General features: G+C 43.1%; 1 protein-coding gene across 24 annotated transcripts in view; it reads left to right on the top strand.

Annotated features, from left to right (window-relative positions):
• The window catches only part of Dst (dystonin), a 436,213-nt gene that overhangs the window by 394,960 nt on the left and 15,783 nt on the right, over positions 1 to 25,470 (top strand). For all 24 annotated transcript variants that reach the window (XM_037199850.1, XM_037199849.1, XM_028865355.2 and 21 more), the window contains 15 exons: positions 1,415 to 1,588; positions 1,971 to 2,126; positions 3,954 to 4,151; positions 4,498 to 4,626; positions 6,977 to 7,147; positions 7,753 to 7,908; positions 8,241 to 8,447; positions 10,844 to 10,963; positions 14,490 to 14,659; positions 17,753 to 17,912; positions 19,374 to 19,568; positions 20,051 to 20,179; positions 21,811 to 21,954; positions 22,669 to 22,857; positions 24,261 to 24,390. In XM_037199850.1, coding sequence (XP_037055745.1) covers positions 1,415 to 1,588; positions 1,971 to 2,126; positions 3,954 to 4,151; positions 4,498 to 4,626; positions 6,977 to 7,147; positions 7,753 to 7,908; positions 8,241 to 8,447; positions 10,844 to 10,963; positions 14,490 to 14,659; positions 17,753 to 17,912; positions 19,374 to 19,568; positions 20,051 to 20,179; positions 21,811 to 21,954; positions 22,669 to 22,857; positions 24,261 to 24,390 — 2,428 coding nt within the window. The remainder of the gene's footprint in view (positions 1 to 1,414; positions 1,589 to 1,970; positions 2,127 to 3,953; positions 4,152 to 4,497; positions 4,627 to 6,976; positions 7,148 to 7,752; positions 7,909 to 8,240; positions 8,448 to 10,843; positions 10,964 to 14,489; positions 14,660 to 17,752; positions 17,913 to 19,373; positions 19,569 to 20,050; positions 20,180 to 21,810; positions 21,955 to 22,668; positions 22,858 to 24,260; positions 24,391 to 25,470) is intronic.

Raw genomic sequence — 25,470 nt, 5'->3', positions numbered from 1 at the left:
CCAAATTTTTAAGTTACCGATTCACCAAATTTCTCACTTAGGTTTGTTTAGTTTACATAATTAAAACATTATATATTGGCTTCAAAATTGTACTATTTATTTCTATGCCATGTATTTATTTATGTGTTTGTGTGTGTTTGCACGCAAGTGTGCCACACATGTAAGGAGGGCAGAGAATAGCTTGTGGTCGTCGACCTTCTCCTCCCACCACGTGGGTCCTGAGGATCAAGCTCAGGTCGTCAGACTTGGTAGCAAATAGCTTCTTCCCCCACTGAGGTATTTCACAGGCCCTACAACTGTTTCAGAATGATATCTACAGAAGTGTTTATTTTTAAAAATGAGAGATTGTTTTATTTTCATTAATCCTATTCTTTATAGAATGACAAATGAGCAAAAAAGGGGGTGGGGAACAGGATTTGTAACTCACTCCAAAAGCTATATACTTAAAAGCAACTATGCCTAGGATTTGATGTACAGCCCTTCAGATATCCCCATATCTTAAAAGGGTATGTGTATGTAGAGGGGAGGGCCAAATTTGGATTGTGCTATTGAGACTTTTTTGTTTTTTTCCAGACAGGGTTTCTCTGTGAAGCAGCCCTGGCTGTCTAGGCTGGTCTCGAACTCACAGAGATCCGCCTGCCTCTGCCTCCCAAGTGCTGGGATTAAAAGCGTGCAGCATCGCCACCTGGCACTATTGAGGCTTTTATCATGTGCTTTATTATCCAGTAGTCCATTGTAATATTGATATATTACTCTAATATTAACCATTAGTTAACATCAGAGATTCAAATAAATATTTTCTATTGTTGAGAAAATGTTTGGTTGGCAAAACAAAGGTCATGAAGTGCTTGTGAGTCATACAGGAAAGACCAGGGAAAAGGGTGTTCTTCTAAAGTCACTTGTGATGGCTCGGGTGTGTAGTCCCCCATACTTGTGAGGCTGAGTCGAGAAGATTGCCATGGGTTTGAGGCAAGCCTAAGCAAAATAGTGATAAAGGGCCAACCAGAGCTACACAGCAAGAGCCCTTCTTGCTTGTGGTAATAATAATCAGTTTGCATCAACAGTGAGACATAGAAATAATTATTAATGATATAAAACAGCTGTAAAAACATAAAAGTTATGAGGGAATGCATAGTGTGTGCTTTTTTGAGAACAGGAATTACTAAATTTCTTAGTCATATTTCATATACATTAATATAAAATCATATAAAATATTATAAGAAGTTTCTCCATGGGATTTATTAAAGTTTATTGTACAGAATAAAAATGAAACACCAAAATGATAACTTTATAAAACATTAAATAAAGGAGAGAAACTCCTACCTCCTTTGCTTTCTGTAAGAAACGTGAAATTTAGAATATTTTGGTTTAAAGTTGCTGATTTTTTTTTCAAATGTTCCTTTTTTTTTAATAGCAATTTAAGTCAGAGGCTTATCAACAGCAGATAGAAATGGAAAGGCTGAACCATCAAGCAGAACTTTTGCTGAAGAAAGTAACAGAAGAGGTTGACAAGCACACTGTTCAAGACCCGTTGATGGAGCTGAAATTGATATGGGATAGCCTGGATGAAAGAATCGTCAGCAGACAGGTAAAGGCCAAGACTTGTGTCCAGACATTACACACGGACACTCTCAGATGGTAATATAAAACAACCACTAAAAGTGAAATTAGCAGTTACTATCAATAACCTTTAGAGGCATCTAAATTTTCTTATTAAAATTGTTTGCACCATATTTAACCACAAGTGTGTGTGTCTGTGTGTGTGTGTGTCTGTGTGTGTGTGTGTCTGTGTGTCTGTGTGTGTGTGATATCTCAAACTAGAGTTGTTGACTGACAGGACTGGATTCATGAGCCGTGAGCATGGACTTGGACAGCATTCAACAGCTGGTGATGTGCCCTTGTTTTGTAAGGGCACACCATTCATGACGGCAGAGTCTAAGTGGACTTTCTTCTTCTCTGCTCCTTGGCAGCACAAGCTGGAGGGTGCTCTCTTGGCGCTGGGTCAGTTCCAGCACGCCCTGGACGAGCTCCTGGCGTGGATGGCGCACACAAAGGGCTTGCTGAGTGAACAGAAACCTGTTGGAGGAGACCCGAAGGCCATTGAAATTGAACTTGCCAAGCATCATGTACGTACTGTTAACCGCCTGTTTTTGTTATGTTTGAGTTTTTCAAGTTTACAATTTTAAGAGATTATTTGGCATTAAATTGCTTGACATGTGCTGCCTAAGAGAGTACAATAAAAATATTTCCTCACTGTGTGGGGCAAGAGTTATCAAATGTAGCAAGGCTATGTTTTAATAGGGCTGCGTGGCAAACAGCAAAGATTTAAGTCCCTCATTATACCTGTCATTGAGTTAACTTCCCCGTATTTTTCAAGGTTAGGAATGGCCTAAAAAATTCCAGGCTGAAAATGCTGTTGTTCTATCATGGCTTTTAATGCCTCTGGTCCCTGACCAACAGTGGCCTGCCAGAATGACTCTTCATAAAAACACAGTATGTTTGTTCTCATGGTGTGAGTGTATAGAAGCTTTTACGTCGTAGGAAATCTGGCAGTTGTCTTAAAAGTTGCCTACATCAGTGATCAGAACTGTGTGTAATAGAGGTAGGAAATAAGACACCCAATCCAGTTATTTAATCGAGAGATCTGTAGGAACCTTTGAACTCCGTTCATCTGACTAGTTAGACATAGCTCTTAGGCCTTTTTGCCCTTCATTTTTGAAAGATCAATATGTAGTGACTAGGGATTGCCCAAACCAACGCTAAAAGAAACTTTCTACCCTCTGCCTGGGGTCTCCCCCTGCCTCTGAGCGTTAGAGGAAGGAATCTTGTACAATTGTCCTGTAAATGTCGACCCTGGCAGTGTTGAACTCTCAGGCCCTGAGGAAGTGTTTCCTGATGTTACCATGTCAAAGTGCGTGCTTTCTAGAATGTGACTCCTCACTCAGTTGGGCTTGTGCCTTTGGAAAACACTGACTCATCGGATACCTCAGAAACAGATTGAATAGTCAGAAAGGCAGTATTCCAGGGGCTGTCTCCCTTATCTGGAAAGCCTCCCGGGTCTGGACTCCCCTCCAGATGCATGATGTCTTGCATAGGATAAGAGATGACATTCTTTTCTTTATTACTGCCAAGCATACATCAGTGAGTGGTAGGGTAGGGCTCTACTGACCTCTTAACTAGCATAAGGGAAAGGACTCCTTTCAAATTAGTAGTCCTAGCATCCCTTCAATGAGAGAATAAAGGAATATATTTCTTCTTTCAAAACAGTTACTATGAAATATATGTCTAAAGTATGTGATAATTTTATATTTGGAAAATGAATATATTGGAGTAAAAATATCTCTTAAAACATTAAAATTAAATTAAAATGGACTTGAATCAATGAAAATGTTTTAATCATCTAATTATAATCACTACAAAAGTATGTAGTACATCAATTATAAGGCCATTCTAGTGAGAGTATCACATAGCATTTGTACAGTCTCTTTGGGGCTGCTGGTGTATCTAACTAAAGGTCTGTTTATCTAGGAAGCCCCAAAATTGAAGGAAAGGAAGTCTGTCACTTTAAAACTTGCTATTGAAACTTTGTTATGAGGTTTTTGTTTCAGGCTGTTTCACAACCAGAAAATAAAGCAAGTCCGATGGACTAGAGGTGTAGTTCAGTTTGTAGGGCTTTTACCTAGTATGCATGAAGAGTAGGTTTGATCCCTCAGCGGTGCCTCAAACTAGATGTGGTATTCCACGCCTGTATTCCCACACTTAGGAGGTGGAAAAAGGATTAGAAGTCTGAAGTCATCCTTTGCTATGTGTTGAGTTTAAGGTTTGCTTGGGATACGCGAGACCCTCTCCCCACCCCACCCCACCCCACCCCACACCCTAAAAAGAAAAAGGAAAGCAAGCATTGTAAGTGCCGTTACTGTGTTTCCAGCTAACGATCCTGTTAACATTTTCAGGTGCTCCAAAACGACGTGTTAGCCCACCAGTCCACCGTGGAAGCGGTCAACAAAGCAGGAAATGACCTCATTGCGTCGAGTGCGGGAGAAGAAGCCAGCAACCTCCAGTACAAGCTCAAAATTTTAAATCAACGCTGGCAGGATATTTTGGAAAAAACCGATCGAAGGAAGCAGCAGCTGGATAGTGCCTTGCGCCAGGTGAATGAAGAGACTGAGCCTTAGGCTCGTTCTGGTGCTCAAGTCCAAAGTCATGTGGATTTGCTTCGCTAATTCACAGATGGGGGTTTCATGCTGATACTTTAAAGAGAGGAGTAAAACTAAGTGGGATAAAGAATAGAGCCGATGAGAAGATAGCGCTCCAGTTCTTATCATAATACTCTTACGTCCTGAGCTCTCTTGATGGAGTGCTCAGGTGGTGAGCCTCTGGTCCTGGTACCTGGCTTTCTTACTCCATGCAGAGAGAGGCTTAGCCGGCTGGGGCCATCTTGACCTTGTGATAGTGATAGTTCTTGTGACACAAACTTAAAACTCCCAATCACTGCAGGCCAAAGGGTTCCATGGTGAGATCGAGGATTTGCAACAGTGGCTGACTGACACAGAGCGCCATCTCTTGGCATCCAAACCCCTGGGAGGTTTGCCAGAAACAGCCAAGGAGCAGCTTAACGCACATATGGTATGTACAGTATTTTCTACAGCTCTCGCCCTGGTAATGCGTGAAAAGTAACGGAAGAAGATATGGTTGAAAGATTAGGTTTTGTGGCAGAAATCGCTGTGTGTAAATGCCAGAGATAGCACCATTTAGCAGTAAAAAAAAAAAAAGATTTAAAAAAGTCTAGCAGTTTTGAGTAACACACACTCACTTTCTGTCTATATGTCTGTCTATCTGTCTCTCTCTCTTACACACACACACACACACACACACACACACACCACATTATAAGCAGTATGAAGAAACATCTCTAAAATGATCAGACTAGACTTGGCATATGCCTGTGACCCTATGGTTTGGTTTTGCCCCTTGTGACTGGGCGAGACCCATTTACTAGATGACAAAGCTGTCTTGCCTACTGATTCGTAACCTAAGATTGCTCATCTTTGTGAAACCATGAGTGACTTTTAATAGCTCAGCGAACTCAAGTAGTTCTTTGCTTCCCTGGAAATGCTTACAGAGCTTTCATACAGTTCATAACTTATTAACTAATTAATAATTAATTCTATCTTCAGAGTGTTACACTTAAAAAAAACATACAAGAACTTGGAAGCAGAGAGCTCATCTTAGGAACTTTCAGAAAACAACTGTGTATAAAATACTTAGTTCGGGTGGGATACACAAAGTGAACTCTGTATAACCCTGTATGATTCCCTTGACTACAGTCTGAAGAGGGCCTAGAAAGATAAGCCAGTAGTAAAGACTGTTTATTGTTCTCTCAGGGGACCAGGGTTCATGTCTCAGCACCTGCATGACCACTCACAACCACCTGTAGCCCTAGTTCCGGGGTTTCAGATAACACCTTCTGGCCTCCTCAGCCACCTGCTCACACGTGGTGCACATGCACCCACACGTGTACACGTAAATTTAAAAATTAAGCTGGGCATGGTGGCGCACGCTTTTAATTCCAGCACTTAGGGAGGAAGAGGCAGGAGGATATCTATGAGTTCAAGGCCAGTCAGCCTGGTCTACAACAGAGAAATTCTGTCTCGAAAAACCAAGTAAATGAATAAATAAACCAATCTTTCCTGGCAAGTGCTAAAGCTGCAATGCCGTGGCAGTAGTTTTCTTTCCTTCTGGTTGTGCTAGCAGTGAAGATGAGAAAATGTGGAGTAGCCACATCCTGGGGCTGCTTCAGGATGTGATGCTCCTGTAAAAGTGAAACTGGCGATGTGTTCAGGGACGAAGGAATATGAAAATGTAGTTAGTGAGCATTGTGACTACACTCAGATCACTAAATAGTCTACTTCAAATGGTTAATTTTATAAAACTTGGCTCGATTTTTAAAAAATTACTAAGCTGAAAATATCAGTAAAATGTGGAGTGTATAACTTTCTATCAGAACTGTGATTCAACCCACGTTATAATTCAATTCGCTAAAAATTGAGTTCTTTAATTTTTAACGAATTCTAACTATTGCTTCATTGGTGTTATACTTTGAATTTAGCAATACTTTCCTGTATTCACCATAGAGGATATACACAGCATTCTAATCGGCAACTTTAAGAATTTATAAATGAAAATGGTATCTCAGATGTGGCTCCAGTAATCTGGGAATCTTTATATCAACGTGTGCATCTTTCTGTACTGATTCTTTTTTTTTTTTTCTGTCCATTACATGTTTCCCGAGTACAGGATTAGACTGTACCAGTAACTTTTTTTCAGTTATTTTATCATGGCAAAAAGGACACAGAAGTTTCCCTCCGTTTCCAGAGGAGGAAATACTCAGAGAAACGTAATTGCTGGCGCAGTACCGCGGATCTCACTTGTTAGTGTGCAGCGAGACCCCTCTTGACAGCATGTCAGCCATTGCTTGAGGCCTTAGCATGCAGCATGCAGTGATAGATTTCTCAGGAGACAGGGTGTGGCTATAAGCATACGTGCTATTTCAGTATTGAGTAGAGTGCAACTGTCTGTCAGGGTTGCTCTGTAAGCAGAAAGGTAAACATGTGATAAGAGGCATAGAATGAATGGACCTTTTAAAAAAAAAAAAAACTCTGAGGACTGCGGCTCAGTGGTGAAGAGCACTCATTGGTCTTATTGAGGGTCCGGGTCCATTTCCAAGCACCTACATGACAGTTCATAACCATCTGTAACTCCAGGTCCCAGGGGGACCTGACACCCTCACTCGACCTCTTCTGACCTCCATGGGCAGCAGCCATGCACGTGACGTTTGTGCAGACAGGCAGATAAAACACTCACGCGCATTACAAGTAAATCTTTTCTTGACAAATGAAAATATATATATATATATATGTAACTGTTAGATTTTGTTCTTTGGCAAGTCATGTGACATGGGGGCATCTCATTTTAGGAAGTCTGCACTGCCTTTGACATCAAAGAAGAAACGTACAAGAGTTTGATGCAGAAAGGGCAGCAGATGCTCGCAAGATGCCCCAAATCTGCAGAGACGAACATTGACCAAGACATAAACAACTTGAAAGAGAAATGGGAATCGGTGAAGAGCAAACTCAACGAGAAGAGAGTATGTGCCTGGAGGGGTACAACAGAGCAGAGTTAGCCTGTCGCTAGCTCTTGGGTTGGGTTTTATTCTGAGCTACCACAAGTGGCATTTTCATGATTTGTGTCCATATTTTTGGTATACACTCGGTGTTCCATGAAGTTAAACATAGTATTCTTACCCCAGAGAACAAGTATTCTTACCCCAGAGAACAGAGATACAGCACAAATAAAGATTTATTGCAGGTCAGGTGTTACTCGGTTTGTACGCTGGCAGTTTTTAAAATATGAACCACTCAAGTTCTAGGTTACAAATAATTGTATTCTAATCACAAATTAAACGAGAGAGAATGATAGGATTGTGCTTAGGTTTTATAATCTCTCACGTAAAACGGATGAGAATTGTATGCATTTTATCATTCTTTCAAACAATAGAAAAATAATCTAGGGAATCTCAGGAATTTTCCTTAATGCAGCAAAAAACAGTTGGCTAATAGATTGTAGCCATCACTGATGGAACATATGCCATGTCCTCACAGGGCAGCGACCCCCACCAGGAATGCCATTTGATTAAACTGAAACACAGCAAACCACGATGAGCACCAAATACTAAACCATCTTCCTTTACAGACTAAATTGGAAGAGGCCCTCCACCTAGCGATGGACTTCCACAATTCCCTCCAGGACTTCATCAACTGGCTTACCCAGGCCGAACAAACCCTGAATGTGGCTTCTCGGCCAAGTCTTATCTTGGACACAATCTTGTTTCAAATCGATGAGCACAAGGTACGTGGGAACTCAGATGGGAAGCGCCTGACATCCAGAGACCAGTCTGCCTTCCTGTCAGAAGCATCCATTTAGTAATTGGAAAACTTTCTTTTTTGATGTATTTTTTTTTTATTCCTTGAGAATTTCATACAGATACGCAGCATATTTGATCACATTCCTATGCGCTTGCGGGGGGGGGGGGGGGCGTTCCTCCTGGGTTCACCCCTCACCCTCCCCACCTGAGAACTTCTTTTTGTCCTTTACCGCAAGCATCGTGACAGGCGTACACTTTCAAAGTCAATCCGCTTCCCCTTGTTTCTAATTATGTTCCTTTTTTTGTGTGGGGAAAGGTCTTCGCCAATGAGGTGAATTCTCACCGTGAGCAGATAATAGAGCTAGACAAAACTGGGACCCACCTGAAGTACTTCAGTCAGAAACAGGATGTGGTACTCATCAAGAACCTGCTCATCAGCGTGCAGAGTCGGTGGGAGAAGGTGGTCCAGCGGTTAGTGGAGAGAGGAAGGTCCTTGGACGACGCAAGGAAGAGGGCCAAGCAGGTAGTGACCTTGGGTGACTTTCTCTGACCTTGGCAGTCAGGGAGCTGAAGCTGTGAAAAATGTGCTATCGCGGGGCTTTTACTGTAACATTGAGAAGCTGTGGTGTTCGAGTCCAAATGGGCCTGCCTTTGGACTCTCAACGACATCACCTTTTTGTCCTGGCAGCCACATTGGGCCATGGGGACTCATCTTGAGAAGCTATCAGTAGCTCAACTTCATAGATGATCATCAAGGCCCATTAAGAACTTACTGCTTTTTGTTTTGCAGTATGTTTATTTTTTTCCCTTTCCTTTCAACCCCTAGTCTCCTACTCAGACAGGGGCACCAGACCCTCTTCTATTGCAGACTCTAGAAGCCAAGCTTCCGTCACATCAGAGCTGAGGACCAGACCTACGGCCTCCCCAGTGCCTCCTGAGGGACACACTCTTGTTGACGTCCCTCTCTTCCCAAAGATTTTGGTATAGCTCCATCCCACTTGAAGTTAATTATCTGAATCTCTGGGGGCTGCTTTTAGTTTAATTTAGGGACTCTCACAAACCTCACCGAGAGCTTTCCATTCTCTCTTAACCTGTCATTAACTAACATTCATCCGAACTAACCACAGACAAGAGGAAAATTACACATCTTTCTGTCCAGTGGGGATGTAGCCACCTTATTTGGCAGAGAATTTTTTAATTAATTTTTTTTCCTAGAAGCGATGTAATACTGAGGCTGAATTTTGTGGTTTCTACCTTTGCCTCATCCGGCTCCTGTTGTCCGGCATTGGTAATGTTGGAGTGTGTTGTTTGGAGAGCTGGGATCACTGGTGATGCCGAAGGGTGTTTACAGGATTCTGGCCTTTGGTGTTTAAAGCTAGCAGTATGAATTTAAAGGCTTTAGAAATGTCTTAAGCCCTTCCTGAGTGAGAAGTTTGGTCTCTGAAATAGAATCAGTCTCTAATGGTTCTGCCAGACAATGTTAGTTCTGAACCCGACATATTCCTCTCCGAAGGTATTTCTGGAGTTATGAACGGCTAATTTACGAAGCCTTGCCGGATGCTAGTCGCCGCTTGCCATTTCTCCCTCTAACCAATGTTAGGGTCTCCTCTTGTTGACCAGCTTTCTGTTTTCCTGCTTCCAGTGCGAATGGGTAGCCTTTGACCTATTTCTGGGGCTTGGGCATCACCTTGGAGGTTGAGTGAGCATCCAGGCCCGTGTATTTACACCACTCAGCAGCTGTTTGCACACCTGTTTGAGAGCCAAACTACCTGTCATCCCATGAGGCTGTTCCTGTCATGCCTCTCCTCTTCCGAGTTTTGACTCATGTACTGGTTGTAGCTCTCTGACTATCATGAGTTTGTCCTGGCTCTTTTTTTTTTTCCCTTCACATTTAAATTGATTGGCGCTATGTGAGGGATGTGCTGGGCAGGGAGGCCGAGTCTGTGATGTGTGCTCTCTAGTGTACTCTTGCAGCCTGTGAGTCCATGTGACTCGTGCCGCTCTGAGTTAGAGTAGTTAAATTAATTAGAAGGCTATGGGAGGTGGCATTAATTCACACATCTTTGTTGTAGGTTGTACAGCTTTTGTTACTTCATTATCAGTGGGTTTGGGTGTATGGGGATGTGATGCTTATTTCTTTAGCTTTCGTTATGTAGCTCTTTATTTAAATTTATTATAAGAAATGCCGTGTGACCAGTTCCGTAACTGGCATCCAGAATTTGTATCTGATTGCTCTTCTGAAAGATAAACAGAAGATAAACCGGCTGGGATCAGACATGTGCTGACCCAGGACATTTTCGAGCGCCTGGTTGGCAAACAGAATTAAACATCGGTAGAATGCTAGCGTGGCAGTGGCTGTGCGTACGTATCTGTCCACATGGGTGGGTCAGCACTGAGAGCAGGGGTGGTTTGTTAGTCTGCGCCCCCGGAGTGAAGGGAGATGGCCTTTTTTGTTCTTGCCACATTTAAAGAATAATTCACAAGTGTTGGACTTTTTTCTTTTCTTTCTTTTTCTTAACATAGGAGTTTAGCACAGAAAAATCTCAAGATATGTAAAGAGACAGAGAAACAAAAATCAAGACAGATATTTCCTGAGAGTTTATGTTAACTGTTGAGCGAAAGGAGGCAGTATGGTGGTGGGGTCCCCAGAGCTCCTTAACTGTCTGGCTCTTTCCTGGACTCAGTAAGCTGGTGTGCTGACTGAATTACAGCCGCATGACCGCAGGCCACAGTCACGTGTCCAGTGGAGCAGGCCACTGTGCAGTTGGCTAATGACACATTACCCAGTGCCTTCAGGGGAAAGTCTGAATTGATGATTTCTAGTATATCCATTGGTGATCGGTTCTGTCGTATAATACACTAAATTTCAACCCTTGTGTACTTCACCACTTTCTGAGTAAACGTGGGTCTCTTTACCAGTTCCACGAAGCTTGGAGTAAACTAATGGAGTGGCTGGACGAGTCAGAAAAATGTTTGGATTCTGAACTGGAAATCGCCAATGATCCAGACAAAATAAAAACACAGCTGGCACAGCACAAGGTGAGTTTCTTGTTTAAAAAGCACACTCGGTGTGCATTTCAAGACCACCATTAATTCTTCCTTGTCCGTGTGTGTATTCATCACAAGAGACCGCCCCCCCCCCCAAAAAAAAAGAAGATTGACATTATGGTTCAGAACCACTTGAGCACCGCCATTTCAGCTTTCTGTGGTGGCCCTCTTAACTTACCGTTCTTTAAAGCAACAGTCCCACCTCGGAGAAAAATCTGGAGTTTAAGGTGTACAGAGTCAGGTGCAGAGGTGTGTGGAAAAGTTGACAGTATCCAAGAATGCATGCGTGTGTGCGTGCGTGTGTGTGCGCACGCGTGTGCGTGCGTGCGTGCGCGTGCGTGTGCGTGTGCGTGTGCGTGTGCGTGTGTGTGTGTGTGTGTGTAAAACTCCATTCCTTCTTTCAAAGACTTACCAGCTTCTTTATGAGATAGAAGAAAGTAGAAACAGTGTTTCAAAAAATATTTTCCTTTTGTACTCCTTCCGGGAGTCATTCAAAGAGTGTTTCTACCTCCTCTGCTCGGCTCCTTTGTGTCTGTGCCTATGTGCTATGAAGTGGCCACTGGCCATGCGGGTGAAGGTGTGGGGTGAGCAGCTGAGCCTCATTACTGTGAATAGTGTTACAATTTCAGACCTCTACATGTAAATTACTGCTTAGAAGAACACGGTCATTTTAAAAGACTAGAAAATTGTAGGATAGTTTAAGATTTATCTTCCTCAAAAAATCTAGACATCGACTTCACATGTGTTCTGTGAATCGCGACTGAGAGAGTCGTGATCAGGGGATGAGGAGGAAACACGTGCCCTCTGGCAGACGAGGCTTTATGATTGGCTCATTTTGCTGATGGCTTCTTCCTGTGAGCTGCCACAGCGGCCAGCATCGTACATACTCCTGTGATGGAAAAATTAGTCTTCTGCTCAAAATAAAATGCCTTACTTGAATTTAAAAGTGGCATTGCATTTTAAAGCTAGAGAAACCCAGAAAAAAAGAATATGCAGAGAATATTAGAGTCTCCATTTTACCCAACGTTATTTATTATCACTGTCTACCGTTTCTCCAAGACGTATCTTAAGACAGTCCATAAAAACAATTTTAAAGAAAAACCTTCCTAACCAGCATTGGAGGTCTTCTGTCATTCGAAAGCTCTAGTCTGTCTGTACTCGAATAAATTGTTTAGTATGTGTCTGCTGTGTGGAGGCCATCCATGTCAACGCCTTGATTCTAAACACAAGCATTCTGTTCAGAATAACACGGAAACACAGTCTTCACTGGTAGCAAATTGTAAAAATAGTGGGATACTATAATTGTGTTCTTTCTTAAATTTTTCCTGATGCGTTGACCGCCTGTTACTAGACTAAATAAATAATTTGGTTGTCTGAAAACATTTAAAGAGTAGCTTTTAAAATGCAATAAAAATGAACTGGGTAGTTATAACCTTCAGATTTGATGCAGTTCTCAACTTTTGGGTCACATGACATCCTGCATAACAGATATTTACATTATGATTGATAACGGTAACAAAATTACAATTTTGAAGTAGCAGTGAAATACTACTGCTGTATTTAGTGATGGTTGGGGGTCACCTCAACATGAAGAACCGTATTAAAGGGTCACAGCATCAGGAAGGTTCAGGACCCCTGCTATAGGGGGTGGTGGCACCTATTACCTAGCTCTTCACAATCCGGTGTGGTTCCAGTGTGCTGCCAGCATTGAAAGTCACTCTGCTGGTGTCACCTTGCTGTCCCATGAGCTTAGAAAGTCTGCACGAAGTGGACCTTTCTCTCTTTTTATTCCTGAGAGTGCACCTTCAGCAGCAGTGGTCTCATTTTTCTACTCTTTTTTGTAAATACTTACAAATACCTGCTAGCTAGGAAATGGCACTGAGAGACCCGCAAACACAGTCCTGGTTCTATAAGTACTATTGAGTTGTGTGGAAAGAATATAATTCATTTCCTCACATACATACATACATACATACACACACACATACATACATACACACATGAAAGCCATAACTAACAGATAAAGAGTGGTACCAAATAGATGTTACATTAGTACATGTCATAGTTAGGGTTTCTATTGCTGTGAAGAGACACCATGACCACAGCAACTCTTATAAAGAAAACATATAATTATGGTTTCAGAGGTTCAGTCTGTTATCATCACGGCAGAGAGCATGGCGTTCAGGCAGATGTGGTGCTGCAGAAGTAGCTGAGAATCATACATCTTGCAAGCATCAGGAAGCCAACTGAGACACTGAGCAGTATCCTTAGCATAAGAAACCTCACAGCCCACCCCCACAATGGCACACTTCCTCCAACAAAGTCACACCTCCTAATAGTGCCACTCCCTATGAGATTATGGGGCCAATTACATTCAAATGACCACAGCATGATAGCTATTTGATCCTGGAAAAGTAATCTAACACTCTTTCAAGATGGAGATAAGACTTTTTACAGCTGGAGAGAACAGGTAAAGGTTTTCCAAATGGTCTAACCATCAGACCCTAGAACGGCAGTTCTGACTTCCTAGCTCACAGACAAAATTACCTGTATTCTCATTGTGACTATCCACATTAGGTAACAAGGATGCCTGACAACAACATAAACCTATACTAGGTTTACATTATCTGATCGCCCTGTCCAGGCTGGACTCATGCATAGGTGGCCACGTTTTTCTCTCTGAAACCTTTTAGTCATTGATTGGCAATTCCATTTTATCACAGTTATTGCAGAGCTTATGGTTTATATCTCCAAAAATATTTGGGCTGAGGATGTAGTAACTCCATGGTCAACTACCTTGCACAAGGTCCTGGTTTTAGAAATCTCCATCTCCACAAACAAAAAGATAAAGGATTTGTTTTGCTTTGAAATTTTCTCGATAATAACAGATACTCTTAGGGTTCCTGAGCTTCTAAGAGAAAGAACAAGCCCTGGGTTGTCAGGCTTAAGATTCTGTTCTGTCCTGGGATATTCCTGCACAAAACAATGTTGTTATCAGGCTTGATTGCCTGCTGATGTCTTCCATTGCCAGGCCTCCATTTGTTAGAGATGCCTCTTTAAACGAAAGTGATTTGTGCTTTGGTTATTTCAAACATTTCTACACTACATTTTGGTTATACTCTTATCTTCATAGTGGTATGACTGGTATGGGAGTAACCAGCGGAGTTGAGAGTTGATATGAGGTCTCTTAGTAGGGAACTGGTCAAAGACCCATGGCTCAGAGGTCATAGACATAAAAGATGAACATACTACATTTGTTTCATTAAATGGACATGTCACAGTGCTTCCTTAATATTTGTATTTATACCCAAAGGCTAGCAGTGCCCTCAGCCTTGAGCAAAGAAGCTTCTCTTTGCAGTGAATGACAGTTAATGTGGAGATTCATGACTGGTCATGATGCTGGGAACAAATGACCAAATGCCCAGACTTAAAGAAGATCCTGTTCTTAACACTTTTTACCTACTGGTAAACAAATAGTTCCAAGCAGAAACTTACTCTTTTCTTGTTAAATATGTAGGAGTTTCAGAAATCACTCGGAGGTAAACATTCTGTCTATGATACCACCAATCGAACTGGACGTTCCCTGAAGGAGAAAACCTCACTGGCTGATGACAACCTGAAGCTGGACAACATGCTGAGTGAACTCAGGGACAAATGGGACACCATATGTGGAAAGTCTGTGGAAAGGTAGGCTGTTCCTTCAGGCAGCTGGTGACTTTGTAGACCTGCCTGCCTCAGATGCACAGTAGGGGGTTTGCAGAGGTAGTCTGTGGACCTCAGAGTCCTTTGGGTGAGGAATGTCTGTTTTTCCTAAATACCCACTCACACAGCACCTGTACTGAAGAGGCTGGCCGGCTATTATTTATTTTTAACTAGGTCTACTTGCTTGCTTACAGACAGCCCCACACTGCATTCTAGTGGCCTCTTAATTCACTGTGTAGCCCAGGCTAGCCTTGAACTTACACTGTTCCTCCTTTCTCAGCTTCTCAAGTGCCAGGATTGCAGACAAGTACCCCCGTGCCTGACTCCCAGATCGACTGTGTTTGCTCCTTTAATTTCCATATAACTCATAGAATAGTTATATTAGAATATAAGTGAGAGCCTTATCATTTCTCTTTCTCATTCCCTGTAAGAACTTGCTTTTGGATATCATAAAACGGGCTCCGTAAGGTGACATGCAAGGCAGCGCTGATCTGACCCAGCATTCCCTCAGACGTCCAACCTTCCTTTGTCCCAATGACTTTTGTGAGGTCTGTTTAAGAACGTACAATAGTAGTATAAAAGTTCGAACACCCTGCGTTTCAGACTCTTCATTGGCCGTTAGTTCTAGTTACTTTTGTCAGAGAAGTTGAGTATTTTTATCCAAAAGGCTTGAGATCAGAAATACTCAGATTTCAGTGTTTTTTTTTTTTTTCCTTCAGATTTTGGAATATTTGAATATATACCATAAAATATCTTGAGAATCTAGTCTAAATTTGAAATCATATGTTTCATATATAACCTGGGGTGATTTTTTTTTATTTTTTTGTATTTTTAATAAAAGAAAGCATTTAATTAGGCTTTCAATTTCAGAGGAATGGGGTACATGATGGTGGGGCAAAAGCGTGGCATCAGGAACCCTGAGAGCTCACATCTCAGACCACAAGCAGGAGGCAGAGAGCGGTACACCGGGAATATCTGTTAAAGCCTCGAAGCCCACTGCCAGTGACACGTCACCTCCAGCCAGGCCACAGGTCTAACAAGGCCACACCTCCTAATCCTTCCCAAACAGTTCCACCAGCTAGGGACCAAGCATTCAGAGATAAGAGCCTGTGAGCTCCATTCTCATTCAAACCAGTACATACTGTTTCGCTCTGTAGGTGAGGGGGTGAAGACTGTCTGCTTTGCTGGGCAGAACCTCGGATGTAATACCAGGTGTCTGTTCTTGTTTTCTCTGCTTCTGAAGTCTTATCTCGGAAGTCCACCTGTGCCAGCATCCTGAAGTGTTTTATCTTGATGGCTTGCTTTGGCTCCAGTGTGGTTTTGCTTAGGTTTCCTGGGATACATGAAGTCGTTTGTGCTGTTGTGTGATTTGGAGATGTTTTCTCCTGTTATGCAAAGCTGTTCTTGGTGTTAAAGTCACCTGTTGTTGCAGTGGGGCCTAAATCTCCTTTTTATGTCTAGTCGTGTTTGGTTTTTAGAAAATCAGGTGCTGTTCCAACACTTGGCACATAAACTTACATCTCATTCTGGTTTTCTCCTAGTAGCTTTGAATGTCGTTTGCTTATTTCTTCCTCTTTCCCTTGTACGTGTTACTGTATACAGGTATTACTTTCTTCCTCATTGGCACGTGTCTTCTCCTAGCGGGATTTATTCATGTTCTCAGTGACGGTGTTTACCAAATTCTTTCTGTTTCTGGGTACCGGATTCCCTTAAGCATCTGGTGTGCTTCTGGTCTAGCAGTGGTGAGTTCCCTTACCACAGAAGGTCCTGACGTCTCCTTTGACTGTGAAGGACAAACCTGCTGGGTACAACAGTCTTGGTTGGTGGGTTATTTTCTCTCAGGACCCAAAATAAACCATGTCATGCCCTCTTGGCATTTGGAGTCCTTCTGACAATTCTGTTGTTAGGCTACTGTATTTATCTTTACGTGTGACTAGAGATTTCTCTCTCGAAGATTGTGATATTCTTTCTTTGTCCTTGTAACAACTTAAATGTAGTATGTCACAGTGACGTACTTCTGTGGTCATGTGTGTTTGAGGTTCTAAATGCTTCTTGTACCTGGATGTCCATGTCCCAAGGTGTGGGACGTTTTCTGCTGTCGTTCTACTGAAGTGGTTTTCTGTGTCCCGGGCCTGTAGCTGTTCTTCCTCAGCTATGCCATGACTGGAACACTTCATTTTTCCAGGGTATCCCAGAGCTCTTGCATTTTCTCTCCACGGTTTTCTACTTCTCTTTCGTTCTTTCTGTTGGACACTAACAATTCAGAAGACATGTCTTCGGGCTCTGTTATTTTTTCCTTCTGCCTGATCTAATCTGTTACTGAGGCTGCCAACTAATTTTTCTTGTATTTCTCTGTTGAGAATTGTTCGTCTGTTGGGATGGGTGTCTTTTATGGTGGTGTGTGACAGCCTCCTTAGTGGCTTTCTCTTGATGATGTGTTTTGGGAGGTAGCAGTCCTGGGTTTGACTCACAGTATGGAGTCACTCATTCTTGTCATGATCTCCGAGGCTGATCTTCCACCATGTTTCTTCCTCACAGGATCCCAAGGCCACAGGACTAAAATTAGAAAGCCAATTTTTTCAGTTTTTAGTAAAAGCATATATGGTGTAGAGTTTTATTGTATGGGATTCTGTGGTATCGTGCTGGTGATGAAAATTTTCAGATTTGGGACATTTTTAATTTTGGAGTGTGGATTATAGATTTTCAGCCTGTATCGAGATGAAATAGAAGGTCCTGTTCTAGGCGGCTCCACACATACAAGTAAATCAACAAATCCTTTTAAATAAAACTTTTTAAAATGCATGTGTTAATTTAGACTCTAGAAGGATCAGTGATTTACAGTGATGGGATTAAGGGAATTTTCCTGGAATAGATGCCAGGCATGTATTTATTAAAGGAATATTATTATTAAATCATTTTAATAATGATTTAATATATCATTATTAAAGGAATAAAAGAGAAAAGTATTTTCTAAGGAGAGCAGAGGAAACAGTGAAGACCACTCACTCTTCTGCTTCAGGACCCCCCACCATCATTGCGGAACTTCAGAAAGCTAATTTATCTCCTTTTTTTCCCCAGACAAAACAAATTGGAGGAGGCCCTATTATTTTCTGGACAATTCACAGATGCCCTGCAGGCCCTCATTGATTGGCTGTATCGAGTTGAGCCCCAGCTGGCAGAAGACCAGCCTGTCCATGGAGACATTGATTTAGTGATGAACCTGATTGATAATCACAAGGTATTGCAATCCAGAGCTTTCTTTTTATTCTGTTGTTTAGTTATTTATTCACAGTATTGAAAAGACTACAAGCAGTTATAGCAGCCTTTTCAGACTGGGAGAGTGTCTTACTACATCACTCTCTTCCTACTGAAATGTGTGGATTGAGCAGATCAGGAAGCCTTCTTTAAAAGTGATGGAGGTGGAGGCAGTCACTTAATCAATGAAATGCTTTTCTTTTAATTACCTGATCTATGTCTCCTTAGACTTGAAATGTAATTTCATTTCATGGCCCTTTTTAGATCTTCATTCAAACAATTATGTGATAAAATTCAAAACCATTCATTTAGTGACTTGTAAGGAAGTCATCGCCTAGGTGTGCAGATCTGGGACACTCCCAAGGGGGATTTATTTATTTTAAATAAATTTACTCTGTAAAGGACCTTGGAAAGTCCACTTTGAAACTATTGGAGAGTCCTGTCCCGAGTGAATATGTAGATATTTGCCTTCTGTGTGTATTGATCGTGTGTATGTCTGTCTGAAGCTGCATACCTTTGAACACTGTCAGACCGAAGCCTGTCACTGTTCACCACAATCTGCTTGGATTGCTTTGGATAAGCTCCCTCTGGGGATGATTTTCTTTTTTTTTAAATAAAACAATTTCATTGTAGATAGAAAACTGGTTATCTGAATATCTGGTTTTATATACAGACACTTAGGTTAAAGAATGAAGAGTCCTGGGCTCAACTTCACGTCATAGAGTGGCACAAAGAAGCCATGCTTTATTAATGGCATGTCACTTTTAACTATCCCTAGTAGGAGGTAGGAGCCCCCAAAGCCTTCCCACTGAGGCAACAGGTCATAATTTAGTCCCCTAAACTGTGAAAGCATGGGTTGATGCTTAAGGTGCTATAGGGAAAAGGCTAGTTAATAGAAGAAAGGACCACATGACTGTTGGATTCATTATTCTCTCTGGACCCAGTAATATGTCCTCTGTCTCTGTCACTTGTCTCTCAGAACAGTAGGTAGCTGGCATGCATGCTGTGGCAGCCACACTGATGACCTGAGAGGACTTGGGATCCTCCACTATATGACTCAGAAAAAAAAGGAATTGCTGCTGATGCTGCTGCTGTGTGTGTGTGTGTGTGTGTGTGTGTGTGTGTGTGTGTGTAATTGAAATTGAGAAGGCAGATTGCCATTATTTACATCTGATATATGCCATTTAAAAAAATCCTGTTCCCTTATGAGAATGTTACTGCTTATAAAAACATCTATCTGAGACAGTGTTAAGTCCTCAAAGAGGAGCCATGAGTTACTTCTTACCTTGTGAAGAGTCTGCCAAAAATGTGGTCATATACATCTGGAGGCTATAGGCCTGTATATGTGGTGTTTTATATACATACGTATCTTACAACAGTGCATTGCCATTTGGGTTCTGTAATTAAAAGTGAACTTTGGTCAAAGTTAATGTGGTTTCCTTAGGTCTTCCAAAAGGAGTTGGGGAAGAGGACCAGCAGCGTGCAGGCACTGAAGCGATCAGCCAGAGAGCTCATAGAAGGCAGCCGGGATGACTCCTCCTGGGTCAAGGTCCAGATGCAGGAATTAAGCACCCGCTGGGAGACTGTGTGTGCACTTTCTATATCAAAGCAGACGCGGTTAGAAGCAGCCCTGCGACAGGTAAAGTCCACATAAATGATAGCTAGGTGTAGTCAGTGAAATCCAGGAACTTCATCAAGGACAGCTCTGGTAGACCAGGGGTCCCATCCTCATCCTCTTCCCGATTGGTCATCAAGGAAGTCTGGACCCTTCTTCCTGCTTCCTACTTTAAAAACTTAAAGTACTTAGCAGGGGTATCTGCTAATCTCTGCTTAGTCCTGTTTGAGTGATGTCTCAGCTTGGAAGCCTGACTAGCTGCCACTCAACTAATGCTAAGCTTCAGAGATGGTGAGCTAGTCTTCCTGTAGGCCTTCTTGGTGTATCACATCTCCCCTGATATTTGTAAAATACGGTGACATTTGTCACTATTTTCTTAACGGGAGTAATGTGCGTAATTAAGACTTTTGTCATGGAAGGGGGCATGTTTACAGTTCTGTAAATGTTACTAACAGGTATATGGGATATCTTGCTTTGTGTGTGTGTGTGTGTGTGTTAACTGTTAGGCAGAGGAATTTCACTCTGTGGTCCACGCCCTCCTGGAGTGGCTGGCGGAAGCAGAGCAAACGCTGCGTTTCCACGGTGCTCTCCCGGATGATGAGGATGCTCTCCGGACTCTCATTGATCAGCATAAAGTGAGTAATTTCCAGTTGGTGAGTAAAACAACATGAGAAAATGAAGGAGATAAAGAGAAGAAGTCTATGACTGCACATAGCAAGTGCAGGAATTTTTTTCCTTCCTGAGAAGAAATTGACCATCTGGTCCATTTGAGAACGTGTCCCTATCATCCCAGCTTACGCACCTGTCCATAGACCTACACAACTAGGTAGGTAGCTGGCTTTTTCCATTCCCTTTTTAAAGAAAGGGGTCATTGTAGAATTAGGCACTCTGTTTTCTCTCTAGGCTGCACATTGATTTTTCCAGAGGATCATTTGGATTCTGACCAGAGTTAGTCCATTTTGTCACACTTCTATGTGTATTTCAAGAATGAAGCTTCCTTAATGAACAGCTTGGCATTTACAAAGCATCCCACTAGAATTGTACATTAATAATTTTGGCATTTATAGTCCAAAATAAGCAACTCACTTAAAGCCTTAGAATATTATTCTTAAGCATCTTCCATGTTGGTGGTTTAATTTATTTTATTTATTGACTTGATTTATATCTCGCGTGTTGCATGGACCACCCTGTGCTTACGGAGGTCAGAAGACAATTTGAAAGAGTCTGTTCTTAACTTCTGTCGTGTGGATTCTGGGGCCTGAACTCAGGGCTTCAGGCTTGAAGCCCCCACTCTGCTCACTGAGTACTCTCTCCGGGCCCACTTCTCATTTTTAATCAAGAGCCTTATAAAAATGTTTATAAGAACTCACCTGCATTTAAATTATAAACTCAAAGCATTAATTCCATAGTGTTAAACAACTAACCAGGCAAAACTGTAGCCATCGAGTTATCAAGCCCAGCTGAGCTAGTTTCTGCAGCTGTGCTTGGAACTTGGCCGAACCTCCCAAGAGTGATCCACATAACAGACGGGTTCTAACCTTTGAGTGTCAGGACTGTCAGGGACGGTCAGGAATCTGCACTGCTCACACCCTGTGCAGTATTGATGTCTGCACTTCCGATTAACTTGGAAGATTTTCTTCAACACCACCTAATAACCTTGCCTTCCGAGGTCATGTTGGAAGTGCATCATTCTAGCCTAGCATGTATCATCACATCATCCGATTCGTACTGTGATGACTGCCCTTCCTCGGGGAGCGGTTAGCTGGCTACAGCAAGGAAACATTGCCTTACTGTTGAGAATGATGCAGGCCTGCGTGGCATTACCTGGAGGGGTGTAATGCATTGTCCCCTGTTTCCATGTGAGGCCAGACTGTAAGAGTAGGAAAAGGGGCCGGGCGGTGGTGGCACACGCCTTTAATCCCAGCACTCGGGAGGCAGAGCCAGGTGGATCTCTGTGAGTTCGAGGCCAGCCTGGGCTACCAAGTGAGCTCCAGGAAAGGTGCAAAGCTACACAGAGAAACCTTGTCTCAAAAAACCAAAAAAAAAGAGTAGGAAAAGGGTGGCAGGCTTACGGTGAACTTTAGATTGAGCTCAGTATTTAGAAATCTAGTGTATATCACTGTGGGCTGACAGCCAGCCAGCATCAAATCCCTCACCCAGATTGAAACTCTTACTCATGTTTGTAACCCTGACAGTCAATGAATGTCACCGACACCTTGTGCCCAGCAAGTACCGGCCGCTAATGGAAGTGTCTGTTCTGCTGCAGGAGTTCATGAAGAAACTGGAAGAGAAAAGAACGGAACTGAATAAGGCCACTGACATGGGTGACGCTCTTCTGGCCATCTGCCACCCTGACTCCATCACCACCATTAAGCACTGGATAACAATCATCCAGGCCCGGTTTGAAGAGGTCAGTGTGTCTCCCGTCGTCTCTGGTAGCGGCGGCTGTGAGTTGGGGCAGGGAAGTGGGAAACTTCCACAGTGGAGGTGCACCACAGCTGTGGAAGAGAGGCCTTCACAGGAAAGCGCCCTGTCGCCTGCCCACTGCACACCAGCCCCTGAAGGTGCCTTCGGTTACAAACGCTCCGGCGTCTGCAGCTGGGCCCTGCCACCCTAAAAGGCAGGTGCTTGGTTCACCATAGGCTTTTGTCCCACCTCTTCATCGTGTCTGCTGACTGATGCCACACCGAGGAGTGTTTCGGGGCCGTGTGTGCTTGTGGAGTGAGTGAATTGAGGAACACAGCGGGGATAGAATTCCTGTTTAAGATCTTAGCGCTTTAGATTCTACTGTGTTCTGAATGCTGCCTGGAATGAGCACCCTTGGTCCTTTAGAGAAGGACTAGTTAAACTTGACAAAGCGCACAGAATAAGCAGGGGTAACCCCAGATGCTGTCTACATCACTAGTGTCCTGGTGGTGACAAACACCCTTAAAAGGAGTCCCGGTGCTTCCTCGAGCTAGACCGTGGTCCACTCGCCGGGTCTAGAGTGGAAGAAAACTTCATAGGTCTAGCCCAGCATGATCCTGATTCACATTTAAAATTGACGTAGCTTATGTGTTTATGTTAGTGAACCTGTCTCCCCGAGTTGGAAGGACTTCAGTGAACCATGTGCTTCTGCCAACAGGTGCTGGCCTGGGCGAAGCAGCATCAGCAGAGGTTGGCGGGGGCCCTGGCCGGGCTCATTGCTAAGCAGGAATTGTTGGAAACTTTGCTGGAGTGGTTGCAGTGGGCAGAAACTACCCTCAGTGAGAAAGATAAGGAAGTCCTCCCACAGGAAATTGAAGAAGTGAAAACCCTCATTGCGGAACACCAGGTAAAGAAACCTGATCTTTACCCATCGGCTGTCACCTCGGGTGTCTTCCAGGACGCTGCTGCTGCTGCTGCTGCTGCCGCCTCTGCTCCCGAGTGTCCCCCAGCCTGCAGCGCGTCTCTTCCCAGGACCTCTGGACCTCTCCTTTGCTCTTGTGAAGTACTCCTCTGCCTCCTGTGGCTCCTGAGCCACCACTGAACTGTCAGTTCAGCCCTCTCCTCCATTTTATCCTCAGCTCCCGTATTTTAACTCCGCTCCCTCTTTGGGCATCCTCATCCATCCCTGTAACTCTGCCTGATAATTGCTTTATTGTTTCATATTTTCATTTCCTCTGCTTCCTCAGATGACCAGTCACGAATATGCCAGATGCAGCCTACATAAAAGGGCATGCATTTTCTTCCTCAGGGTGACTATTTACCCCATCTACCTGACTCATTTTAAACTCTGAAATGCTGGCATTTTTATGAGTTCTGATTCATAGTTTGCTTAATTATTGGAGCTGGAGAAATGGCTCAGAGGTGAAGAGCACTCGGAGAGGGCCTAACGTCAGTTCCTAGAACAACACAGGACAGCAAACTACCACCTATAAATTCAGTTTCAGAAACTCCAGTACCCTCTCTGGCCACTGCAGACATTACACACAGGTGCTGTGCATATTGACAAGCAGCAACACACACATCCACATAACTAAAAATAAAATTTAAAAATGTTACGTGGTCCAAAAATATCTCAGTGAATGTTCCCTGTGGGCAGAGACGTCACAGTGGCCCGTCTTCCAACATGATAACTATTTCAGGAGCATGTTGCCTCGTCTTTACCTGTCTACCTCACCTTTCCCCCATCACTTTTCCCAGCAGCCTCTGCCTGTCCTCAGCCTTTGCTGCATACCCCACATGTAGGGACCAGTCAGTAATAACAAGCCAGGGAGACACAGAGGGAAGGCAGGAGAGTGTAGTGAGCCTTTTCAATGTGACTGCAGTCAGCGTTAACTTCATTACCTCAGCCCCTTTTAAAGTCCCTTCTGCCACGGTGTGCAAAGTCATTGCAGTGTTGAAACTGTGTGGGTGGAATGTCCCACAGCAGGAAGGTGCTCACCAAAATCCCTGGAGGAAGAGCTTGGAAGTTCAAACCGAGTTGGTGCAGATAGTTGTGACCGCTTGCATACCTTGTTTTCAAACTGAAAAGTGGCAGTTTTGTTTTTCATTGGAGTTGGCTTTTTTTTTTTAATTTGGTCAGGTGGACGTTTTTTGCATCCTTTGGAAATCAGTAAAAGCACTCACTATTCTAGGCATTTATGGTGATGAGTCTTTAAAAATGGCAGCACGGTCCTGTCATCCTGTGTTCCTTGCTAATAATGCTGATATGATCTGTGCCTTGATTTAATTGATGTCATTTTTTCCTTTCAGACCTTCATGGAAGAAATGACCAGAAAACAGCCGGACGTCGACAAAGTTACCAAGACCTACAAGAGGAGAGCAGCTGACCCTTCCGCTCTGCAATCTCACATCCCAGTCTTGGACAAGGGACGGGCCGGAAGTAAGCGGGGCAATCCCTTAGAGATGGCTGGACAAACCAGTTCCTTTTCCTTTTGAATTATCATTTGAAATCCGAGAGAAAGTGGTGACTCCTCAGGAGTCACTTAACCTTAAAAGGGTTTCATAAAGAAAATGCGGACTTTAAGTATTTAGCTAATTTTTTAAGTGAAATAAATGGTGTACTCTGGTGTCTCTCCTTAACTTTGTTTAAAGTATACCTTGCAGACTTGAGAAGAAATTGGGGAAAGTTATAAGAATGTAAATCCTTAGTTCACTTTCCTCCTGTTATATAAATAGCATTAAAGCTGAGCAGTCTAAACTGACCATGGTCTGGGTGAAGAATGGAATCCCACCTTTCCTTCTCCTGGGGCTGCTGATTGACAGCCAGTCCTAGCCCACAAAACAGCATTCAAAACGGTAGCAGTTATCTCCGAGAATGTTACAGAGCACAGTCTACGTTGAACACTTTGTGTCTTTTTGAATGGTGTCTTAGTTTTTAAGTGGGAGCGGAGCTGGAGACCAGGTGACTGTGTAGCTGGAATACTTGGGGCTCCTTGCTATCCCCACCAGCAACCAGCTGGGAGGCTTCATATTGAACGATTAACCTCGTGTTCAATAGGATTTCCTCATCTGCAAAATGGGGATGCTTTGTAACCTCTTTGGACCGAGTGAGCTGGTGCATGTGGAGCAACTGCAGACTTTCAAGCATGTAGTTACCCTCGTGTATTTGAGACTGGATGCAATATGATCTTAGCCCAGTAATTTTTCTAGGCCCTATTTTGCCATTTAGTTAGATGGGGGAAATGTGGTTGTGAGCATTGCTGTGGAGACTTAAAAACAGCCAGAAAGGAGAAAGTCGACTCAGTAAGCGTGGGTGTGTTCATAGGAGAGGAACCACACACACTCAGTGGAGAACGGGTCTAGGAGAAGTGGGGGACCCACATGTCTTCTTGGCATCTCATTTGTGAAGCATCTGACTCTGATTCCGGGGACGGCCACTTCTCAGCCTTGTTCTCTAAGAAGGGCGGGTGCCTTTTCTGACACCTACCCTAGCATGCATCTCACTGTGCCACCTCATCAT

This window comes from Peromyscus leucopus, chromosome 16_21 (genome assembly GCF_004664715.2).
Source record: "Peromyscus leucopus breed LL Stock chromosome 16_21, UCI_PerLeu_2.1, whole genome shotgun sequence".
Taxonomy (NCBI): domain Eukaryota; kingdom Metazoa; phylum Chordata; class Mammalia; order Rodentia; family Cricetidae; genus Peromyscus; species Peromyscus leucopus.
Note: the sequence above shows the minus strand (reverse complement) of the source record. Positions and strands in the feature narration are given on the sequence as shown.